General features: G+C 44.9%; 1 protein-coding gene and 1 non-coding gene across 11 annotated transcripts in view; one reads left to right on the plus strand and one right to left on the minus strand.

Moving 5' to 3' along the window:
- Positions 1-419: 419 nt before the first annotated feature.
- RALY (RALY heterogeneous nuclear ribonucleoprotein) overlaps positions 420-25,104 on the minus strand; it is a 70,876-nt gene continuing 46,191 nt past the window's right edge. For 8 of the 10 annotated variants that reach the window (XM_016162228.2, XM_016162230.2, XM_016162225.2 and 5 more), the window contains 8 exons: positions 8,356-8,620; positions 7,148-7,220; positions 6,912-6,959; positions 4,458-4,624; positions 3,637-3,750; positions 3,263-3,441; positions 1,997-2,045; positions 420-781 (listed from right to left, as the gene is read on the minus strand). In XM_016162228.2, coding sequence (XP_016017714.1) covers positions 2,001-2,045; positions 3,263-3,441; positions 3,637-3,750; positions 4,458-4,624; positions 6,912-6,959; positions 7,148-7,220; positions 8,356-8,611 — 882 coding nt within the window. In that variant the 5' untranslated portion in view covers positions 8,612-8,620 and the 3' untranslated portion in view covers positions 420-781; positions 1,997-2,000. The other 2 variants (XM_036229508.1, XM_036229512.1) reach the window with 2 other exon arrangements.
- LOC118610264 lies at positions 5,175-5,293 on the plus strand. The gene has a single exon (XR_004953856.1). It is a non-coding gene; the product is annotated as a 5S ribosomal RNA (ribosomal RNA).

The raw sequence follows: 25,104 nt of genomic DNA on the forward strand, positions 1-25,104 counted from the left end.
TGGAGGCTGGTTAGAGGACAAAGCTTGATTGAAAAAAAAAGTGTGTCCTAAACAAGAACCAGAGAAGGGGAAGAAATAACGGGTTCTAGAATCATTTTAGAACTGGAAAAGACCAGATTTAGTGAGGAGCTGAGTCCTATACCAACTACTGCCTGACCAAGTGGATCACAATCACTCGGCACTGCAGCCACCAAGGTACTCATGGGCACTGACACATCTGACCCTCCTCAACAACCCTAATGGCCATCCTTATCCCCATTTTAGCTATGGAAATTAAGGCCCAGGTGGATAAGTATCAGGCACCCTAAACAACGGTCCCAGGAAGATCAAAGTGAAGGAGAGAACAGAAGTGAGTACAGCAGACCTTTCTGCTTGGACAGCGGGGCGAGGGTTCCTTCATGAGAAAACAAACCATCCCATTTCTGAGCAAGCTGGAATCCAATCTCTTTATTGTCAGGGTCCCCTCCCTGTGGCCTCCCCTCTCCACACCTACAGAAAAACCCCAAACTTGGGAGTGTCCTGGGGAGGGGAGGCAGAGTGTAGGGAAACCTCTGTGTTCTGCCCTCTGGCCTGGGCAGCGCCAACAGGGAGGGTACATGGGGAGGGGAGGCTGATAACTCCACCTGCAGAGGATGTGACACTGGCTGGGATGCATGGAGGATGAAGTGCCTGTTGCCAACTCTCCTCTGGGACCTGCTGGGGTGGCATCCAGGAGTGGGCGCCCAGCTTGAGGCCTGGTACAGTGCACGCCCTTCTGCTGGTGGCCATCGCTCCTGTCAGGCTGAGAAAGAGAGAAAGGAGAGACTAAGGCTGAGAGGAAAAGTCTCTTAAGCTCTTGATAACGGGTTGGGAAGAAGAAAGGGTAAAATGGTGTTTGCTATCTGCAAACAGATATGCCTGAGCTCTGGCTTTGGCCTCATTATTTTTTCTGGCCCTGCAACATTGGCTAAGTCCCACACTCGCCTTGAGGCTTCATTTTCTCACCGGAACCACCGTACTTTACTTGCAAATTGGCTTAACAAGGTAAAACTTAGTCTCCCTGAAGCTTTAAGAGGAAAGACTGCATTCACGGAATTTCCTAAACTTAACTGTATGGGAAGCTCTTGTTGGTAGAGCATCCCCGGGCATGAATGTATCATGCGTAAAGACACCTGTTTCAGACTTTCCTCTACCCAAGCCTTCCTTATCTCACTCTGAACATGGGCCCCAAAGGAATGGGGCAGAAAATAGGCAGAGCTGGAGTGGCCTGGCTTCTTTCTAGAAAAGGCAGAGCAGGGTGGTGAATACTGACCAGAAAGGGGGCTCTGAGGCCACAAACAACAAATCTAGGCTCCACCAATATCACCTTGGGATCCTGTGAAATAGGTGGTATCTCCCTGCCCCCTTCAGAGCCACAGTTTCCACATCTGTTACACTGGCACAATCACAACCCATGGGGTAGCTCCTGGCACACAGGGCATTTTCTTCCAACAGGGTCAAGTCTCAGCCCCTAAGCCTGGCTCAATCTCACCCTCTGATGATGAGCAACTCCCTCTCCCTACTATGAAGAGCTGGGATTGCAGCAGCCACAGGTTTCTGGCCATTCCCCACACATCGAGGTCTGCCAAAGCCCTGTGCCTCTGCTAAGGATGTTCCCTCAGATGCTCCTCCCTCAATCCTGAACAGGCTCGGCTACATATCACCTCTTCAACCACACTCCCCTTGAACTCCTTGGCTCTCTAGCCCATGAGCCTGGCTCACACTGGGTGATAACGGTCTGTGTCTTCCTCCACCAGACTTAGAGCTCCTCACAGGTAGAGACAGGCATCATGGCTCAGTATGCTGGGTGGGTCTGGCTAGTCCATCCAGGGGTCCTGCTCCTGCAACCCACCAAGCCCACACCAGAAAGTGGCATGGCGAGATGACTGGGGATGGAGAAGTCTTCATTGATGGGCTACCCAAGTCTATTTCATGGCATGCTCTCCACTTTACCCACTGTTCACCAGGACCCCCGTACCTGCTTACTGCAAGGCCCCGTCCTCCACGTCTGTGTCCTGGCTGTGTTCCTGATTTGGGGAGGCAATAAGAAACCACACATCACCCACTGCAAGCTGAATCCTGCCCTGAGGCCCAGAGCACATTTGGAGACCACATTCAAAAAGCAGGAGGGACAGTCAAGGGGAATGACTATGAGATCAGTCTAAACAAGGTTGGCTTGGGATTCTAAAAGGGTGGTCTGAGGGCCCCTTAGGAGAGAGAAGGGACCAGTCGAAGAACTGGTTGTGGCAGGGGTATGTTTCTGCATAGAAAGACCTTCTTAGACTGAAGCAGGCTAAAGGCCCAGGAGCATGTTGAACTCCTGACCTTTGGGGTATCTAAGCCTTTGTTATAGGCTTTATGAAGACTACTACGCCCAAAAGAGTAAGATTGAAGTATCGGGCTGGGTTCAAAGAAGAGAGGAGCTAGGCATGAGGAGTACCTCTTAAGTGTTATGGCCATGAGCTCATCTGTCCTCATACCAGAACCAAACAGTGATGAAAAGGAAAAAGTTCCAGACCCAGTGAAGAAATCTGGCTTGACTTTTCTCTTATTAGCTATAAAGCCTTAAGCAAGCTACTCAACTCCTCTGAGCCTATTTGGGAAGAGTAATGCTTTGCACAGTGTAAGGCTGTTGTTAAGGTTTAACTGAAATTATGAAGTGTGGACAACAGGGCCTAGTGCTCAGTATTTGTTAGGTAAATGAGTATTAAGCACATAAGATATATAAGTCTATATCTTATAGACTCAGAATCTGGTCTACTTTCCCACTTAATACAAGTTCTTTAACAAATGGCTTCCCAGCTTCACTGTGAAGAATTCCAGTAACAATCAGGGAGCTTGAGACATGCTCAGGCAACAATGGCTTTTAAAAAATTTTTAAGTGAAATGAACACCTACTTCCTTTTGGCTTCCCCAGGCAATTCCAGTCCTGCTCCCTGGAACTCTGCATACCATGTGTGCTCCCTGAGCCACTGACTCTTCCCTTCTCCAACCCATGCGGAAAATTGAGACTGAGTCTAAAATGAGTCCTGGGCCCTAAAGAGGTCTGCCCCAGCTATCACTGTAACCTCTGACCAGTGGCTGAAACAGGCAATTACTCCTTGTTCATTCCCCCTCTGTTCCTTCAGGAACAGAACTACTGGGATGGAGGAACCAAGCAGCTCAGAGGTTTCCCTCTCTCCTGCTATCCTCCTACAACCAGGAGTGCAAAGCCCGATCCCAGCCCCTCCGGCCATGCCCTCACCAGCTCTTCCTCGCTGTGTGTCAGCAGCCCCTCCTCATCGCCATCATCTCGAGCCTGTGCTTCTCCTTGGGGCGTGCCTGCCTCAGAAGCTGTGTCCTCTTGCGGGGCTGGTGGCCGGCTGCTGCCAGCACTATTGCCGCTGCCACTGCCGCTGCCACTGTCACCCTTCTTCTTGCCATCTTGAGGGAAAAGGGGTGGGGAAAAGGGGAATAAAATTTAGTCCAGGGAAGCTACCCTGGGGCAACACCTTAGCAGAAACTAGGCCTCAGTATGGTGGGTCCAGGTGGGACTGGAGGCCACAGGCCCTCTGCCCTGTGCACTGTCCTCCCCACACTCTGCTTTGGGCCCCTGGGCAAGGACCCTTGGAAGCTGACCTGGGTTGGCCTTCTGCTCCTCAGCAATCTGTTCCAAGCGGCCCAGCAAGGCATCGATGTTGGACTTGATCTGCGTCAGCTCTGTCTTGATGGTCTGCAGCTCACTGCTCTTTACTGGAGTGGAGGGAGTATAAGGCTGTCACCTGGGAGCTTGATACTAACACAGGACCCTAGCCCCATTCTGTCAAGTAGGAAAAGAGGCCAGTGGCAGGAATTATCCTTGCCCATGGCTTTTTCTGGCCAGGGAAAAGGCCAGAGCTGCCTATGGCTTCCCCCTGAGACTTTCTGAAGGCCCTTCCTACAGTGACCAGCCTGCTCTTCTGAACATGGATCTTTCCCCCAACCTCTCAACTCTGAAAGGGACTGGGGCTGGCTAAGAATGAATGTGTGTGGTGTGCACCTTTTTGTGCACCTGAGCAAGCATGTGTCTTTGCCTGTAACATAGGGTGGTGTCTGCCTTTTAAGGTGTATGAATGTGGGTGTTTTACAATCAGACTTCCTGGGACTCTGACCACAACATGTGTACACCAGAGTGCATGTGGACTAGTGGATCTACCTAGCCTTACTAAAGGAAAGATGATGCCATCTCCTCACTGGGCTCCACTTCACAGCACTGAACTCTGTGCCCAACCCAAGCCCCTCCTCTTCAAATGTCAGCCTTTTCGTCTTAGAAATGCATGAAAATACTCACTTGGTTGTATTAGAGCTGCAGAACTGTGGGAGATTTGTTCCTTTATCTATTTTCCAATGTAAAAAAATGTAATTCTATTACTTTGCTAATGACAAAAAAAAATTATCTAGGAAGAAGATAAGTAACTCACACTTGATCTTGGCTGAGCTGGTGGTGATGGCGGTAGAGCGGGCAAAGAGCTTGACAGGTATGGTGGTTTTGACACGCCGGACCAAGGGGACTGTGACCCGGGGTCGCTTCACCGGGACAGCCCTGGGTACTGGTACTGGTGACAGGCGGCCCCGATAGTCGAAGAGCCTGTGAGGGCAAATGGGCCAGAGGCTGCAGCATGGCCTGTGGCCACCAGGGGTCACTGCTACTCTAGACCAACATGTATATTGGCTGGTGAACGCCCCACCGACATTACCGACCTGTTTGCTCCCAACGAGCCCTGGAGGTGAAGAGGAGGGCCTTTTGGGACCCTAAGAGCTACTGGGATCCTCGCTACATTCATCTTTCCTACCGGCCAGGTGAGGTGGCAGGTGGTAATGATTATAGTCCCAATCAACAGAGAAGTAAACTGAGGCTAGCCCCTAGAAAGGAGTCTTCTCTAGATCACTCTGACACCCAGGCTTGCTCTACTACCTGACCTTACTTCTGCTCAGTTAACTACTATCCCAACCTTTGGTCAGAATTTGCAAATCCCCAGCTGGGAACAGAGAGATGCAGGAATGGAGGACCAATCTCTAAGCCTGCCTGAGCCTCACCCATCTGCCTAATGAGGATGGGTATCCCAAATTCTGTGCCCTACCTTCTCTACCTGCTATGAGGATAGAGCATGGGAGAACTCAATTAAAAAAGCACATGTGTCTACGGCCATGCTACCCCGAACAAGCCCGATCCCATCTGATCTCGGAAACTAAGCAGGGTTGGGTCTGGTTAGTACTTGGATGGGAGACCACCTAGGAAGACCAGGTGCTGTAGGCGTAAACAATAAAAAATAAGGGATTGTAAGCTGACAAGGCCCTTGCAATCTGTGAGGTCAACCAAGCGTTGCCTCACCGAATGAATGAATGAATGAATGAATGGAATGAATGAAAAATAATAAATAATTAAAAAAAATAAAAATGCACATGTTAGAAACTGTGATTGGTGAAAGGTGAGGGTATTGAGACCCTCAACTCAGGGGCCTATGACCTCAGAGGCCTAAGGCTGGAGTCCAAGCCTCGTTCCTCATTCTGAGCCCCCTCAGTCATCTCATCCTTCTTACTCCACTTCAGAGATGGAGGGCAGGAGGTCCAGAGAACTATAAGACCCCTGGGCTCCCACACTGTATGCTGGCCCCAAATGCCACCACCCGGCCCCTTCTCCAGGAGGGCTTCTTTTCCTTTTTGATCAAGCAGAAGCTTATTAGCCTGAGTATGGGTCTCTCCCACTGCACCTGCAGCTACCACCTTTCTGCAGGAAACAGCAGCCTCAAGGTACACTGGGATTACATTCCTGATGACAACCAGGAAGCATGACATCACTGGGAAATTAATTCAATGCCCCATTCCTTGGCACTCCTTTGTTCAGGGAGCCCCTGCCCTGTGATGGTGATGGCTGAAGATGCAGAGTCTCTGGAAATGGATCCAGTCCCAGACACTGCGTTTCTGCCCCCAAGGGGAGGGGGCGGCTCTGGCCTTGGTCAGAATCACTGAACCACAGAATCCCAGAGCTGGAGGAGCCCTGAGGGATCATTCGGTGCAAGCCCTTTTCACAGACTGGGAAGGAAATTGCCCAAAGTCACACAATCCATTCAGTGGCAGAGCTGAGATTAGCACCCAGGTCTTCTGACTCCCAGGCTAGGGCACTTTGACTACACTGCACTTTCTCCTGAAACCATTCACAATTGAGAAAACCGAGGCTCAGAGAGGTTCTCGGTTCTATTCTTCTTGATTAGGTTCTAGAGGTTCTAGGTTCTATTCTTCGGCAGGCCATGCAGAAGGGAGGGAAGCAGGGAGAACTTTGGGCCAGCCTGCCAGTTATTTCCACTCGAGAATGGCTGGGGCCATGGAGTGGAGGCCACCCTCAAGGCTGGGGTCTGGGTAGCCTTGGGGTTAGAGGGTGGGCCACAGCCTACCAGGGACTAATTCAGACCTCTATAGAGCTCCTGGCCTCTTGGTTATAAATATAAGGCCGAGCGATTCAGACTGAGCTCTGAGGTTCCTTCCAGTTGGCTAGGCACCTCAGGGAGATAAGGAGATGGAAGAGTAGGACCATGAGTGCTCTAACTCCCTGCGCCCAGCCCTGTAGCCAGATTTGTATTCCAACCTGCTACATTTTATGTGTCCCTTCGGTCCAGTCTCATTTGAGTCCCACCCCAGGATTAGGTCAGAGAGTGGGAGACAGCATGGAGTATGGGGCAGCTCTTGCCTGGGCACCTGCAGAACTGAACCCTAGTCCCAGCTCTGCCACCAACTTGTGAAGCAGCCTTGAACAGAGGTCAGTCTACACCTCTGGGCTTAGGTTATCAGTTCGATGACTGAGTGGGCTGCACCAGCAATCTCTCAGGGCCCTTCCAGCTTGGCTCTTTCATGCCTGGGCACGCCCCTCCCCTGCTCACCTGTCGTAGAAGTCGTCCCGGTAGTAATCATAGTCAAAGCTGTAGCCACTGGGGAAACAAAGGGGAGAGGGCCAGGGCTTAGGGACAGCCACTCAGCCCACTCTAAACAGGCCCTCATCTCCAAACGCCTCCCCAAATTCTAGGCTCAGCACATTGTCACCACCAGCGTTTACTCCCTCTGTGCAAAGAGGGAGCAATTCCACCCAGACAGAGACAGAAAAGACAGAGTGCCCCACCTGTAAATAGCAGATGCTGCTCTCTTTAGTCCCTTGGGTCTGTTGGGCTTAGGTTCACCAGCCATGTTGATGTCTGTGTGGAGGAAGGAGGTAGAGTCAGATGCTGGCAGGACAGTAGGGTGCCCATACACATATCACCCTCACGTATACGTGTAGCTATTTCTATGCTTATATGACGTACACATGGACTTTACTAATAAAGACAACAGAGGTATTCACACATTAGATTTATATACACACATCACATGGATATGCCTATTTGCACTTCATATATTCAAACACATGCATGCATGCTCATAAACGTATCACTCACACATACGCCATGCACATCACATCGCATGTACATGCATTCTTAAGCACACTCATATAAACACAGACAATACACCCTCACACATGTTAGCATAACACATACACTCAGACTTGGTTCCAACATTATATACATAACTGACTATATGCAAATGAGCCAATGCACATTTATGTAAACATTCTACCAAACATCTTTATGCCTTAGAGCAGTGCTTAGCACATGATAGGATCTCAACAAATTTTTGGTAAAGGAATATATGCATATCTACTTATACACTCAAATATATTGATACCTACCAAAATATATACATTCTATGGTATATGTACACATTCTCCACAAGTTGTTATATCCACATACCACACACTCAGGAACATACATATAGATATCTCTTCTCAAACATACACATACACACAGAAGTATATGTACATACGCAAACATTGTACACTCTCCAAGGCAGACTGCCAGCACAGTCATGTCACATGTATGTAACACCAAGACCAAGGGCACCTGCTTGCTTCACCTTGTACTCCCATCCCTGGCTCTCAAAAAGGGTTCTAACCTAAGCTATCCGTAGCCCAATATAATAGGCTGTGCTAGACCACTTTGTTTCCTTTCTCTGGGGTATCTATGGTTCCTTTCTCTGGAACCATAAGACTTGTCATTTCTGTGAAAGCAGACATAGGAAAGAAGTGTTTTTCAGAAGCTTCTAAAATTATCCCGCACAGGCATTGACTTACGACTACTTATTATATTTAAGTTATAAATTAAATTAAAACATCTCAGACAGGGATAGTGGGTAGCAATGGGGAAAACAGAAAAGGGAATAAGAGGGGAGCTGAATAGTGAAGGACAGCACCTGCTCAGGACAGTACCAAGAGTAGGGCTGTGGAAAGATGCTTACCCAGGGTCTGCCCGGCCAGCACTCGCCCATTCTCTCCCAGCACAGCTGCCCGGGCATGGCGCTCGTTGGCATACTGAACAAAAGCATAGCCCTTGTGCACAGAACAGCCAGCCACACGGCCATACTTGGAGAAGATGGTCTCCACATCTGATTTCTTCACTACCGCTGTGTTGAGGTTTCCGATAAAGACCCGAGAATTGATGGACTTGGGATCATTCTTGTTGGTTACATTGCTTGTCTGGATCTTCAAGGACATGGTGGCCACCTGCAGAGAGAAAGACACTGTGAGGCTGGGTTTCCAGGTTGGGTTCAAGGGCTGCCCATGGCCCACATCCTAGCTAAACTGGATTGCTTTTTCTCATCTCACTGGCTGCTGAGCTCATGCCAGGTACTTTACACATGTTCTCTCATTTGGTATTGACATTACAAGCAGACTTAGGAGATTTTACAAGGGAGAGACTGCACATTCAGAGGTCATAATGCCAGTGGATGGCATGGCAAAGCTGGGATTTGAACCCTTGTCTGCCTGGCTCCAATTATTTTAAACCAACTCCATCTTTAATGCTCATCTCAAATATTACCCCATGCATCATCTAAATATGAAGACCTTCCACAGCTCTTCTATTTTTTCAATGTAGAACCATGGCAAAAACATCACATGGTAATTACAAGTAACGTTTGTGCTAGAACAATACCACATTATGAACATTGCTCAGTCTGAGCTGGGTGTGGACCTAGTTAGGGCTATCTTTATTGGTACCTGCCATTTTGAAAATAAGCCTCACTGAACGCTAAGGGTGGCAGGCTATGTTGAATAATCCCAAGACCTCATGAGTATTGTTATCGTTCATATTTTACTAGAAATAGACTTCAATAATTTCATTAATTTACCAGGGATGGGCATTCAAACCCAGGTCAGCTAGTCTCTAAAGCCCATTTCACTCAATTTTACCACTCTCCTTCCCAGAGCTAAAGCCAATTTAAATACTACCGTAAAATAAATAAGTAAATGAATGACTGACTGAATAAATAAATAAATAAATACTATGAGTAAGTCAGCATATTTATCTGAGAATTATTTTTAAATAAATTTTTTAGTTATTTAATTTTGTACTCAAATTTTGTTCTCTTTGCTTAAAGATAATATTGTGTCTACTCTTTGCTCTCTACACTCTAGTAATGTCTTTTACCCCAAAGGGCTGTATAAACCTCTCTTACCCCTCTCCCTGGATAGGTTACAAGTGGGCACAGGATGCAGAGGAAAAGGGAAAAGGTGGTCCAACTTCGGTAGAAAAGGCCTACCACTTATACCTCCTAGCCCAGTCTTCTGCTCATTGGCATGGGTTGGTGCAACTCCCTTTTGAAACACTATCTCAATACCCCTACCCTACAGCTATTTCAAAAGGTGCTAAAGAACCCAAGCGATTATGTATAAAACTCTCATCAGCCTAAGCTAACCATATATATATCTATTTACCTAATATTCTGGCTGCAGAGGAAGCTTCTTTTTAGTGAAAACGCAAAGAGCTAAGTATAACCTGGGAAATCTGTCTTTGGTCCGTCCCACTAGCATTAAGACTCTTCTCCAAAATTCTCCCAGCCTGGAAGCTGACACATACTGACCAGTAGATGGCACTGTTTGCAAGGGAAAGTAGGCTGGACCTGCGCATGATTCTGGGGAAGAACCTCCACAGATGTTAAGTGAGGTCAAGTGTGCACCATCCTAGGTAAAAAAAGGTGGCAAAGAGAACACTGCTACTGATGAAGAGGGCCGGTGCCAGCTTTGGAAATGGCCTAATAAGGACAGACTTTTTGTTACTCAGTTTGCCTTTGCATCCGTCATCAACATTTCTTAAGCACTGAGGGACATAAAAGAGATTACCCATGAAAAGACCTAATACACTGTCCATATGCAGCAGGAAATGCTCAGTATTTGTAGGTTTCTTTGGGCTCCCCATTCCTTACGTTCCTCTCTGATAATCCCTCTCCTACCTGGACAATATGCCACTCAAAGGTTAATTCCTTGTCTACCCATGGGTATACAAAGAGTTTGTGGGGCTCCTCTGTGGGCATCAGATAACTTTCTCTCTCCTGGCTGGTTCAGCTCAAAGCCATGAAGTTTTGACCCAGAGAGACGCCACCTGCTTTGGCCGAAGGGAACCAGGCCTGGGGTATAGACTGAGACAGAAAGAGGAGAGGGGAGATTACAGTTCAGAGATCTGTGGACGACTACTGGCTCTGCCACTGATCTGTAGAGAGACATGCCAGTTCCTTTAGACCTCTTCCAGGAGCCTCTAACACCACTGAGCAGGAAGCATTTGCTGAACTCCTGTGCTTGGTACTCTGGCACTACGGCAGGATCAGCATTGTCATTGGCTGGTGAGCACACCTTTGGCTTTGGTCCCACCCAGTCTTTCCTCTCATCAACTGGGGTTTGGACCATGTATGTAAAAGGAGTTTACAAACAGTAAAGCTCTTTACAAGACCTAATAATTATTCAGACTAGTTGAAACCTCTGTTCTACGAACACTGCTACTTGTGGGCCAACTCTAGATGAAGGTCAAGGTCAGATTGAAACACACTCTAAATGATACGTAGGAGAGGCAGCCAAAAGTCTTATCACACAAAGGTCAGTTTTCTGATCTGTAGAAAGAGACCTGAGAAGTATATGTAATATGGCCACTGTACGTGAGGAATCTACAGAGGTGAGGAGAAATGTCCACATGAAGTATGCTCCAGGCATTTAACCTCTGACCTCCCTCATCTAAGCAGCCTCCAATCTGCTCTGAAGGCTTATATACTCCTTGGAGGCAGGCTGTGCTGCTGTTGTGCTCCCTAAGCCCAGGGGGATCAGTATTTATAGGGATATGGAAAAGCTTGAATGTCTACATAATGTCCATGAAGCTCCTCGAAGGGAGAGATGGAGCTAGGGGTGGGAAATGGAAAGAAAGCATGTACAGATTAGCTCTCCTGTAACTGCTAAATTCAGGTACAGAATCCCAAAGTCAAGAATTCTAAATTCAGACATGATCTTCCAGGTTGTTTTAAACATAATTTGTTAGCTTCACTTATAACTTTCAAATATTTAGACATATAGTATGTGGGTCTCCATCAGTACTCTTGCTCTGCCTTGCAAATGTTAAAGACAGGCCTAACAAAGCCTGGGGTACAGTAAGTGCTCAATAAATGTTAGGGAGAAAGAGGTGAAAATAATGTCCCAGAAGGAGGTGAGAAAGGGTAGCTGTGCGGAGAGACCACTGGAGGCTGAGGTCCCAGGCACTTTTTTCTGGTATCTGACTCAAACACCCCCCTCCACAGACCAACCACCCTCAACTCAATCCTTCTCACATAATTCTTTTTCGGCTCTTCTAGGCTTACTCCTAGCTTAGAATAGAGCCCTAGAAAATATTGACATCCTACTCAGAAGAAGCTGCTTTACTTGATAAGCTATTTCCCTCCCTGGGCTAAGTAAGCTCTGCCTTGAAGATTAGCTGTGTAATTGAGAGCAAGGTGTTTGCAGCCCCCAGAGGCCCCATGCTTAGCAATGTGCTACAGGAGCGTGTAGAGGGATTGTTCTTCATGGTGGTGATGGGGAGGGGAAAGGGAAAGAGAACCAGACTTGTTCTCAGAAACTTCTGCAAGGTCAGATTAGCAGGGACTTTAGTGAGCATGGAGCTTATATACCCCTACTCTGAAAATGAGAGGAGAATGGACTTGGCCAAGATGCCAGAGCCAGTGAGCAGCAGGGCCAAGAACCCCACATGTCCCTGTGACTCTAAGTCAGGGTCCTTTTGGGCTGGTTAAGAGACAAGCCCCCAGGTGATGAGGAACCAGAATGGAGCAACCTAGATATGCTGTTTGAGAAAATCAGAGACTGGCTCCCAAGTGTCATCTTTACCTGCTGGATAAACAAGTGCTGCATAAAAGCTAGGCCTTTAAGCTAATTAAAACCCACAAGGGACAAAGGCTTTTAAAAGCAACTGGGCTCACTTCTCCAGGCTAATAAGAATAGAGAAATTTGGCAAAAACAAATCATTTTTCCCATATGAAACATTTCAGATAGAAGCTGTTTTGGACAAGAGCCAAGCCTGAACATGTGGTGAAGTGACTGGGCTTTGTAAAGGTATAAAACCCCTTAAAAGTACCTGAATATGAGGAATTTTAGGTAAAGGAGACCTTCAGAGTACCATCATGGTAAGAAGAGCCTCTAATTACTGAGTGCCAGCAAAGTGTCAGATACTTTACATACCCCACCTTATTTAATGTTCTCAACAGTCCCATGAGGAGGTATTTTAGATAGGGACACAGAATCAAAGTAACCGATTAAAAGAGCAAAGCCAGAACCAGAACCCAGGTCTGTTTGACTCCAAAAGCTATGTATAGAGAGATGCCTTGGGTATTGATTCCCATGGAGAAAATGTTTTACCCTGAGCCAGTTGTACCTAATCCTTGGTCCTAATTCTTTCCCCTTTTCTACTACAAAGCCTCACACTTGCACAGATTTTAACGAACAAAGCCAATTTATATCCTTGGTCCTGACATTGTTCTATTTTATAGACAGAAAAGCTGAAGATCAGCAAAGATACATGATATACTTAAAGTCGCCCCCAGCTAGTGATAAAAGTAACTAAGGGGCTTGAATCCAGGCTTCTTGTTCAACACTCTACATGTCTCAAGAACTGTCCTAAGCCTCTGACTCTGCTATGTCACCCCTCATGCCCTCCCCATCCTGCCTATCAGGATCTAGTCGTATTCACAACCTGACTTGAGGCACTCAGCAATCGAATGCCCACTCCCCCAGATCTGTAAATCCTCCCCAGAACTGATCTCTTCTTAAAATCCTCATTTCAAAAGAGGAGCTGCTTCTCTTGGTCCTGATGCCCCCACTACCCATGTTATTTAGAGCCTCTGTCTGGGTCAGTCCTGTTGGACACCTCTGGCCTCATTTTACAGCCTGAGGATGGTGATCACACCAGCCTGTGGCCACACCTCTGCACTTCGGTAACCCTTTAGGTGGTTTAAAGGAAAATAGCTACCTGATGAGGAAGTTATTTCCAAAGAAAGACAAGCAATTCCAGACTGATCAGTGCCCAGGTCCTTGGTCCAGAAGCTCCTGGTTACCAGGCGGCCAAGGATGACAGAACATCTATTAATCTCATTAAACTCTCCAGACCCCAGCTCATTAGCATTGCCCAAATGATCATTACTGGCCAGACAAGACTAATGTCCTAAGGAGTGCTCTTTAGTTCCTGACCATTCCCACTCCCTTGAGAAACCCCAGCTCCCAGCATTCTGAACACTGAGGGCTACTGATATGGGTGGGAGTATAAGGAGTACAAACTACAGGTCCAGGAAGCTTGGCCCTTGCTCTGCTGTTATGTAACCTGCAACAAGTCATGTAATTTCCCTGAACCTTATCATCCTTATTCTGAAAACAGAAATAATCTTTTTCCTGATATAAAAATCAAAAAGGCTAATCAATGTGAAAGTGTACTGTTGCATCTGTAACACGCTATAAAAGAACAGAGGATTATACCTATTTCTATTATTACCCAACTCCTATCCCCTTCACTCATTCAACAAACATTTCTAGAGTATTCTCTGTGCTGGCACTGTGGAAATGCTGGAAACAGTGCTCATGGCCTTGTCCTCTACTTGCTTTTCAAGAAAGTCCTCTCTCCAGGAACCTGTTTCCTAACAACAAAGGTAAAATGCACATGAAATGGCATAAATAGCACAGGCTATGGACAGGAATGAGTTTCAATCCCAGCCCTACCACTTATAGCAGCGGTCCTCAAACTTTTTGTAACCAGGGACCGGTGCTCCTATGAGAATCTAATGCTTGAACTGAGATGGAGCTGAGTCAGTGATGCTAGCGCTGCAGAGCGGCTGCAAATACAGATCAAGTTTTGCTTGCTCACCTGCCACTCATCTCCTGCTGTGAGGCCTGGTTTCTAACACAACACAGACTGACTGGTACCAGTCCACGGTCCGGATGCTGGGGACCCCTGACTTATAGGATATAACTTTGGACATGTCCTTTAACCTCACTGGGGCTCAGATGCCTTAAGTGCAAAATGGGAATTATACCAACCCCCCAGGATTAGGGTAAGGATTAGAGAGAATGTGTGTAAAGTATAAATGGTTATGACTAGTACGTATTTACATAAGAAACTCAAATGACCTATGCCCTTTGAAAACAGATTAATCTAGCCTGGCACTCTTCAGCGGTCCCCAACCTTTTTGGCACCAGGGACTAGTGCTCCTCTGATAATCTAATGCTTGATGATCTGAGGTGGAGCTGAGGCAGTGATGCTAGTGCTGGGGAGCGGCTGCAAATATAGATGAAGCTTCGTTCGCTCACCCATCGCTCCCCTTTTGCTCTGTGTCTTGGTTCCTAACAGGCCACGAACTGGTGCTGATCCACAGATCCTCCATATTCCAGCCCTAATTTTCTTGACCTATCATCTCCCAATGTTCCACACTTGACCTGAGAATAAAGAAGTCAGGGGTATGGAGCCTATGCATGCTCTCTCCTTTGTCCCAGTATTTGGAGCCAAACTTAGAAACTTTGTAATGGTGCCCTCTCCCCCATGTCTGCCACATCGGTCATGTATGGGACTGGGAGAGGAAAGAATACTGACTGAGAGGAGTTCCAAGCCTTTCTATACCAGAGACTCAACCCTCAGCTATACAGTGAGGTCTCCAGTCCTATACTTTAACATTGGTATCAGCATCTGGTAGGCTCAGAGGGTAGAACACCCAATGGAAACAGAAGGCAGAGAGCTAGGGCCTCACTCACCCCTCCCCACTATGGTCTGGTTATATAAAAGACATTCCCTGCACCTTGCACACTAACTCTATCGTGGCCTTAGGCTGAGGCTTAGCATCTGTGACAAGCAGCCTTTAAAGATATGGGGAGGAAAGGCAACAAGGAATGGGTGCAACTTTGGGCCTACAATCCCCAATACTGAGTTAAGAGTTAGGGACCTACAAATGATTATTGGTCTCTTTATTTTTGTCAAAGAAGTCAAGCACCTACCTGCCTACCAACTGAATCATAATTATAGATATCCAAATACTCATTGGGCCAACTGTGGGCCAGGTGTTAATTAACAAATGAATCATTCATTCATTCAGCAATTAGTCTGGTGCCTGATCTCCCATCCAGCAAGGGACATTCATCATGGCCACAAAGCACATGTACCCTGGATTGGAGTCCACTGCCCCCAAAACAGCCCAAAGTAAAAGAGCCTGGGATACCAGAGAAGGGAGAGAAGCATCATAGAAGGCGTCTCATAAAGCATGCTTAATAAGATGAACTGTCAGAGCAGGAGGAACTAAAGGAACAATGTACAAAATATGCCCCTTTCTCCTCTTTGCTCTCCCTAATCTGACCTTCCTCTTGCAAGTATATGCAAGATACGGCTGTAAATAAAAGTTGATTGAAATAGGAGCATTTCTTCAGTGCTGTCTCCTCTTCCTTTGACAGCTGCATACTAATTTTTGTCTTGAGGGAAAACAAAAAAAGGAATGTGCAACTCAATATAGGGCAACTTTATGCCAGGCATTGTGCTGGAAACTTTACAGGCATAATCCTGATCACAACCGAATAACAAGTAGTATCATCTTCACTCTACAGATGAAGAAACTGAGGCTCAGAGAGAGCTTAAATGATTTGCCCACAGTTACATTAAGGAGCACAATTAGGATAAAAGGAGCCCAAGCTTATCTGGTTCTAAAGCCTGTGTTCTTCCTACTTCACTAGATTTCTCTCACTGACTACCCCACCACCCCCACAACAGGTCCTGGCTTTGCTGCTGATGTGTCAAATGACCTTGGGTTTTAGAGCATGTGACCACAAAGGGCCCTTCCAGGGTTAACTGTAATAATCATTACTAACATTTACTTATGCACCAGGAACTATACTAAGTCTTCTACATTAGGTAGGTGATGGTATGTACTGTGCCCCTTTCATGTATGAGGAAACTAAGGGTTGGAGCTTAGTCCTACACAAGCCAGGAAATGGCAGAGCTGGGACCAGTCGGTATGAGACCAGAGCTGGTGCTCTTAACTGTGGTCCAGAGTGATTTTGTGCTAGGGGCATGTCCTATATCTTCCAGGAGGTCAGTTTTTACACTTTGATTCCTTGGGCATAAACTCATATGGCCTTGCTGACGGCATACTCTGACCTCCCCAAGAGCCAATAAGTACTTGCTGTGTAATTGGGGGATGGCCTCCTCCCCTTTCCTATGCCTTAAGGGGCTGGCTTCCTCATAGTGATAATGTGGCAAGATTAGTCACTACTTGCTGTTAGTTGATTATAGCTATTCTTTTCTGTAAATGAAGTTTAAAAGTCATCAAAGGGTTTGTCAGCTGTGACTTATGAGCCTCCTTCCCGCAGGGAAGTCAGGCAGTGACAAATGCCCCTCTTGTTCTGCCATCCATTACCAGTCAGAAGGTGCCATGTTCCAATTACTGGAGACCCTGACGGAGCTCATGGAAAACCCTGCTCCAGGCTGCAGCCATTACTCAGGCCTGGCAGAGCTGCCAGCAGAGCTGCCCCAGGCCCAGGCTCCATTAGGTAAGAATGGAGTAAGAGCATGTTTCTGAGCCAGCCCCTTCCACCCCCTACTTATGTTATCCCTAGACACATTTCACAAATGAGTAAAACCACGGGCCCCATGTGGGCTGTCTCCAAGTACCCAGGATCAAGAATGCCTAAAACAAAAAGACATAAGAAAATAAGATCATGCTTCCAGGTGGAATAGGTGGAAATATGATGCTCAGGAGGGAGGGAGGATAGAGGATAAATAATACAGGATGTTCAGACAAAGTAGAGACCGAAAGGACCCTTAGAGATCATCTAATGTAATCAGTTACATCAGTACTCATTATATGCCAAAACCTGTCCATCTAAATGCTACAGAAACAAAGATGAATAAAGCATAGTCCCTACCACTGAGGGTAGATGTGATAATTAAGATCTAAAGAAGTGACTTGCCCAAGATCACAAAATAAGTTAGGATCAGAGATGGAATGAGAAAGCAGATCTCCAGACCTCTAGTAGAGAAAGTGGAGTAACAGGGAGCTCTCTAGTATGCCTAGCTCTTTATACAAAATATGACATAATAGTTAAGGGTTCCAGCTCCCATTCAAATTCTACCTACACGCTTGAGTACAGGCTCAACTTCTGGGACAGGCTCAAGTCCCTTAACCTATCCAAATCTCAGAAAAATGGAGATGATAACAAAACTTACTTCAGAGTTGTAGTGAAGATTAAATAATACATGCACAATGCACAGTGGGAGGTCTATATTAAGTATTCCAAAATATTATTTATCATCAAGTAATTCCAAAAATAATTTGAGATATTAATCTCATTTAACAGACAAGAAGACTGAAGTTCTTTTTCACTTGCATGCTAAATAAGCCAGTACTTCTCAAAACTATTTGTGTTGCAGATCAGTTTTTTGTTTGTTTTGTTTTGCTTTTTAAACTTACCATCCATTATGGACAAACACATTTGTAAAATACAGCAAAAATGTCAAATTACTCTAAAAGTTTCTAAGTACTTTCTCTCAATTTATATATTTATCACAAACTATCAACATTTTGTGAACTGGCATCATCAAATGGGCTACACTTTAGGAAGCATAACTCTAAGCCATTCAACCCATTCCATTAAACTTTATAAAAACCAAAGCCAAAAAGAATAGAGTTTATTTCATTTCTTTCAAGTCCTTTAGCCTGATTTTAATCTTTGATGTTAGACTAATTTACAAAACCTAATATGATCTTTTTCCTTTTCACTTCCCTCAAGAAAAAGAGGGTAAACAGGTCAAGATAAGTTCAAGGATTTGCCACCACAGACTTCAAGAGGTGATTTATCTTGGTTATCTGCTCTCGGTCATGCTATATCCTGCAATGGGTGATGATTTAGGCTTAACAGGGACTGAATAACCTTCCTGGGGCCTGGGGATCTGCGAGGGAGGTATATTCCTGAAGAGGCTGGTACTCCTGGACCCACTCTTTTCATACTAGAGGATGACAAGACCAGCCAGGAAGGGGAGGCATGGTAGAAGTTTTCTTTTTAGTATTTCTCATTTTCAGTTTTGTATCATTTGTTTACATAGCAGTCTTCTAGGGAGTTTCTTGAGAGCAAGATGGACATCAGATTCATTCCTGAATGCCACTGTATGCCCAAGAATGTGACTGGCTAGGGCAGATGAGTAGCTCTTAACCAGTGCCACGATACAATAGTCGATCTTTGAATCTTCCAAGTCCAACACCAAATACATCAGTGCACAAAACTTCTTTTTGTTCTAATTGAGCTTATGTGGTGCTATCTTTCAGCACAACCCAGAACTGAGTGGGTCATGTGACATGGTATAGAGAGGGGTACAATCTGCTGCTATGAACAGGGGCCTGTCATCAAACAGTAGCCAAAGCCTGAACGTTTACTTCCATATGGGAGACCATATAATATAGTCAAGAGAATAACCTCTGAAGCCAAAATGCCTTTATTCTGCCACTGAACTAGCTGTGTGATATGACTTTTGGGAAGTATCTTCTCTGTTTCAATTGTCTCATATGTAAAATGAGGATAGCAGTACACATCTCTAGGGTTGCTGGAGAATAAAATCATTTAATTCATGTAAGTGTTTAGAACAATGTCTGGCATATTAGAAAATATGCAAATATTAGCTACTGCAGCTACTATTATTATTGTTGGAACCTGCAAGAACTTTTTCTTTTGAGTATGAAAGGGAAGGTTGTGAGTTTAACTTAGAGCTGAATTGTAGTCCAGGAAAGAATACTTTCACTGTGGATATAATAAAGTCTCTTCAAGTGTCACCAAACTTCTACTATTTAGAAATTTGCCTTGAACATAAAATGAATCACAGGAGTAGGCACTCATTCAATGTTGGAATAAATAAATGAGTATCTAGAGTAGAGGGGCTCCCAGATAATACAACTTGAGAAGGGGGCAGGAAGAATCCCTTAAGTGAGGGTTCCCAGAAAGGCCTATTTGTACTTCGAGGAAGATATGTTAGGCTCTGTTTTGGGGGAAAAGGGTCCCAGGGGCTGATATACCAAGACACCTCTTCTTGCTCAGTGTTCTGTGTTTGATGGAACCTCTACATTCTGTGGCTACTCTATCTTGAATAAGGCTAAAGAAGGTTGTGCCAGTGTGTGTTCCCATTTCCCAGACTATATTAGAGGAAGTGAGGGACTCTGAGGAACACGGAGAGGAACCCCTAAACCTTCCATGGCAGGCCTCACCATGAGTTAAAATAGTAATAGGGTATTATTAGCTTTGGATTCCTACTTGCCTATGGAGCCCTGGGTCCTAAATCTCACTTCTACTAGCTGTATAAACTTAGGAAGTCACTTCACTTCTCTGAGGTTCCAGGCTTCCCATCTGTGAAATGGACATAAAAATCCTTGTTCTGCCCACTTGCAGTGCCGGCTACGAAGGGCCAAAGGAGATAACGTATGGGAGTGTACTGTTACCTGGGATGTGCTACAAAAATGTGGACAGGAATATTCCCTAGGATGGACAACTGCTGTAGGTCTTCCTAGATAGAGGCACCTGGAAGCCAGATAGCTGGAAGCAGGGCGTAAATGGTGCACAACTTAGCACTGTAGCCAAGCACTGTGTCCCCCAGGTGTAAGGGCAGTTGATTAAAATCCTTTCATGTGGAATCAATATTTTCCTCATTACAACGATCTTTCTCTTTGAAAACATCAAATGCCACCCCTCACAGCCCCACAAAGCCTTGATCCTGCAGACAGCATACCATTGGCATGTATATGTGTATATAAATATATATTTAATTTCCCACATTCAGACAGGAGAATGGAAGAAACCTGACCTCTCTCCAGGTTTCTGATCTAAACATACCTTAAAGCATCACCCCATAGTGCAATATGTTTGGCCCAAAGGGGACCACTGAGAATGATATCAGAGTCATAGCCACTCTGTCTTGGTCCCTCTGGTAACAATAACTCCTCAAACATTACTAAGCATCTGCCTCTTGAGTGACTGAGCAAGTGTGTCCTGCCACTCTTGTTTAAGATCCTTTGGCGGCTTCCCACCACCAAGAATCAAATCCAACTCCCTTAATGTGGTTTACAAACCCCTTCATGAGTTAAGGCTACCAAATCCATGCACGCCAACCCTGAGGGGTTCTAAGTCACACACATTTTACAGATGAGTTAAGCCTAGTGCAGAGAGACAAAGTCAGTTGCCCAAGGTCACACAGTGAGCAAGTGAGTACCAACTGGATTCTTCTTAAAGGGCTGGGTATCATATTCCAAAGTATAGACTCAAATTCAAAACCATCTTTTCTTGGACTAGTCTATATATATGGCAGGTATGAGGATGGGGCTCTTTATGGCTGAGGCAAATCCTTCCTTTCAGGGGGTTGCTTAGATACTGGTCTTAAGTTTAGGTGGTCATTTAGGCTTTTTCTAATTCATCACGATTACAAATAACAGCATCCGAGGGAAAGTTTACTCTCTATATTAGATTATTTCCTTAGGACACATTTCCAGAAGTAGAATTACTATGTCAAATGTATGAACACTTTTACAGCTCTTGAAATATACTGCCTAATTGCTTTTTTAAAGTGCTGTACCAATTTACACAGCTATCACCAATGAATGCCATTTTCATGGCAACCTCACCAGAATTATGTATTATCATACTGTGTGTGGGGGGGTAAGGATGTTAATTAGTAAGGGAAAAGCAAATCCTTATTGTCATTTTCATATATATGTAAAGATAATAGTCTCCTATGTTTACTGTTTTTGAGTCTACAGTGTTTTGAATGTCACAAAGATGACCTTACAGGTTCCTAAGCAGAAAAATTAAATGCTGAAAAATTAAGTATCAAAAAATATTTACTGAGCACCTATTATTGCCAGACACTATACAAAGTATAGAAAGTGAACAAAGCATAATCTTTGCCCTGGAGAAGTTCACATTCCAGTGGTGGAGATCTCTGAAAAACCAGAACCTGTGTTTCATCATAAGGGCTATCACAGGAAGACCTGGGAACTCAAGAGTCATGTCACTTACCAAAGGGACGAGAGAAGGGAGTCAGAAAAGGGTCAACAAATTCTGATCTTGTCCAGAGGGATGAGCTGAAATTAGCCCGCACACAGATGAGAGAGAAAACATTCAGAAAAGAGGAAAGAGCATAAGTAAAGTTGTGGAAGCTGGACAGAGCTTCCATATTTAGGGAATAACATACATTGTGTGGTTTCGGCTGGAGAATAGGTTTAAGACTGAATGTTACAGGAAATAACTGAACAGAACTTTTCAGAGAAGCCAGATCAGAAATGGCCTTGTGGGCCACTGAGGAGCCTGGACTTCATGGGAGTCATGACCCACTCCTATGCCACGTGCAGGTCAATGCTCAGTGAGGAAACACTCATAAGTCCCCGTAGTTCTTGAGAATATGAATCATACAAGTCAGCCTCTGTCAGAGCATCCTATCTGTGGTGACTCCTTTTTATCTCATGTGTGAGACTTCTCTCGCCAAGCAACAAAGAACTTTTGGGGTATTTTTCACATTACCTAGTGCACTGCTAGGTACATGGCAGGAGTTTCAAAAATGCTCATGGATCAATTAATTGAAGGTACCTTATGCAATAATACACACATTCACAAAGACTTTGCTGGCCTGACATAGCCTCTTCCAATCTCAGCAGATGCTCAGTCACTGCCCCTCTCTGGCAGATGCCCTGCCTCAGAAAACTACCTCCCTCTTCTTGATCATTCTGCCAAATAAAAAAATGTGCCTGGGTAAAATAAGCTATAAAGTATGTGATAACTAAGGAACACATTGGGTGGCCAGGGGAGAGATCTGAGGGACATAAATCCTTCCCCATAGTGTACATTCCTCAAGCCAAGGACTCACACAGCCCTATCAGCAGTTTAGGAATGTCACTACCTCCCTCCCCCATAAAAATAAAATAGGTTTTTCTAACTGAGCACGTTATAAGTCTCCTTTGAGTAGCTGCTAACCTTCTCTAAGGTATTATTACTTTCTATATTAATAACAGCAGTTCTAATGATGATAAAGATATTAATTGGATAATTTCAACAATTAATAATAGCAAGTCATTCTTGCCTTGCTAGTTGTGGTATGAGCCATGAGAAGTAGGGTCTGATGTGCTGCTGAAGAGCCATCTGAGAAAGTATTAAAATAATCTGTTTCTGTGTCATCTCCCCTCTTAGACTGAGTGTGAATTCTTGGGTGGCAGGGACCACAATCTATTTTATCTTGGCACATCTCCGCCCCCAACCCCTGCCCCACACCTTTCAGGATAGATCCTGGCCCAGAGTAAGTGCTGAACTGAAAACCATGTACCACTGCCCCTGTCTCCTTCCCTATACATGTTTAGGAAAAAATGCAGGTTGTACAGATAAAGCCAGGAGAGACTAGGGAGAGAAAGGAAGGAGGCATATCTGCAGGAGCCAAATTTATCCCAGACTTTAGGAAAGCATGTTTTATAATATAATAAATGATTATTATGATTTATTGATTATACAGTAGATGCATTGCTAAGTATTTTACTTCTCATTCTTAAAACAACTCTTTGAACTAAGAATTATACCAAGGTCACAATGGCTCTTTCTGAGGCCCTTTTGGGAGAATGACTCTGAAATCAGACTACCTAGGTTCAAATCCCAGCTCTGCTATGTATCAGCTGTAGGATCTTGGCTAAATGACTTAACATATATGTGCCTTAGTTTTCTCATTTGTAAATTGGGAATAATATTACAATACCTTCTCCACACAGTTGTTGAGAATTCAATGAGATAACATACCAAGCAAGTTAAGCATTCAGAAATTTTCTAAATGAAAATATTATTACTACTGGCCCTATTTATTTAATGGCTCCAAATATCACGCTCTTACCATTGAGTAAGGTTAAGACAAACATTGCTACATCGATAAAGCAGGATTGGAACAAATTCTGATTTAGTGATGAATGCTGAGGCCATAAGTTATCTGAGCACAAATTCACTGACGTCGTACCCTGATGAAAACTCTTCAAGGAAAACCTTTGTTTCCCATCCCTCAGGCAGATCCAGTCACTCCCTCCTCAGGATCCCGAAATCCTCTAGAGACCTCTGCCTCAACATTTGTTGTACTTTTGTAGTCACACGTCTGTCCCTCTACATCAGACTCTGGACTTCTTGAAGACATAGGTGCTTTTATCAGTCTTTGCAATCCCAGCTTCCAGCACTGCCCTGGCAACCAATAGATAGCTCAGTGAATTTCTGCTAACAAATAAGGGAAAGAATCCCATTTTAATAAATGGCTTCTCAGTGTTCCTGACATGTCAATCCCTTAAAAGTGAACTTTATAGTTAGCGCTCATGAGATGAGCCCATGTTCCTCACCCATCAGTAGGACTAAAAGCCAGGCAAGACAGTGATGAGAGAAAAAGGAAGGACAGGGCAAGAAGCTGGGGACCACTGGTGTCTTTGTTCAGTAAACTACAAAAAGCAGAGGCTTAAAAGAGAGGTTGAATGTGCAGCCCAAAAACTGCAGAGTCTGGGCTTTCTATGGTGGGGAAGACAGCTCAGGTCCTGACCAAGCAAAGAGCAGCAAAGGCTAGCAACTACCATCCTTGTCAGTAATCAGCACAGCAAGAGAGACCAGCTCTCCCTCTCTGAATTATCTGGTGACCCTGAGATGAGCCCAACCACTGGACCCCACCATGCTGGCTTAATGGAAAAAAACCTAGACAAACAGTTCAAAGATCTGAAGTTGATTCCTGAGAATCCCAGGATATACTATGTCAGGCTTGCTCTAGGCACCTATATAAAATAATGAACTTATCACTAATTTGCTGTCAGAACTTAGACAAGTCACTACCCCTTCTCTGAGGTTTAGTGTCCTCATGTGACACATGGAAGATAACCTCTATGTCACAGGATTGTTTTGAGTATCAGATATGTTTTAAAGTCTACTGTACAACTCTGCAAATGTAAAGGTGATATTTTTTACTAATCCAAACTAGAAGGCTTAGTAAAATGCAAGGATAGCCCCATCTGGCAAGGTCCGGGCAGACATCTAGGAACACATTCCTATCCACTAAATTACATGGTGGAGATGGCAATGGTGGAGCATAAATTTGACACATTCTCTTCAGATCATTCTCAGGACCTTTCTCATAGTTACTGGTGTCAGAGTGTTTATCATTGGGGACTACACTGTAGGCCTCTTGAATGAGCCTCTGGATGTAACTGAAAACTTCTTAAAAGCAAGAATAGATTTAAAACTGCATGGATTAGAAGCACCTTTTCAGACACTGAGCTAAATATCTAACCCATGGCCAATCACCTGTTTGGAAACACTTGGGCGCCATTAAGCCCATTTTTCCCTCATTTTCCCTGTTTACCGGATAAACACATCAAAACAAAAAGCTTGACACTCTGACAATGCTCTGATTAGTGGTTTGCTAAATCCTCTGTAATTTTATGATTTGCTGGTTAGAAAAGGAAGAAGAATGGAATGCAAATGGTGGCATGGCCCTAGAGGGGGTCAGGTATCCTGAATTTCAGACTTGGTTTTACCATGGACTGGCTCTATAAATTTGGTTACAGATCTTAGATGCCTCATCCAGAAACTGGAGGAACTGGACGAGATCAGTGTTGGATAAATTCTTCCAAAGAAGACCAGTGCTTCTCAAGATATAATGAGAATTCCTCAGAAAAGGAGCT

The sequence above is a fragment of the Rousettus aegyptiacus genome, unplaced genomic scaffold (assembly GCF_014176215.1).
Source record: "Rousettus aegyptiacus isolate mRouAeg1 unplaced genomic scaffold, mRouAeg1.p scaffold_m13_p_12, whole genome shotgun sequence".
In the NCBI taxonomy this organism is placed as follows: domain Eukaryota; kingdom Metazoa; phylum Chordata; class Mammalia; order Chiroptera; family Pteropodidae; genus Rousettus; species Rousettus aegyptiacus.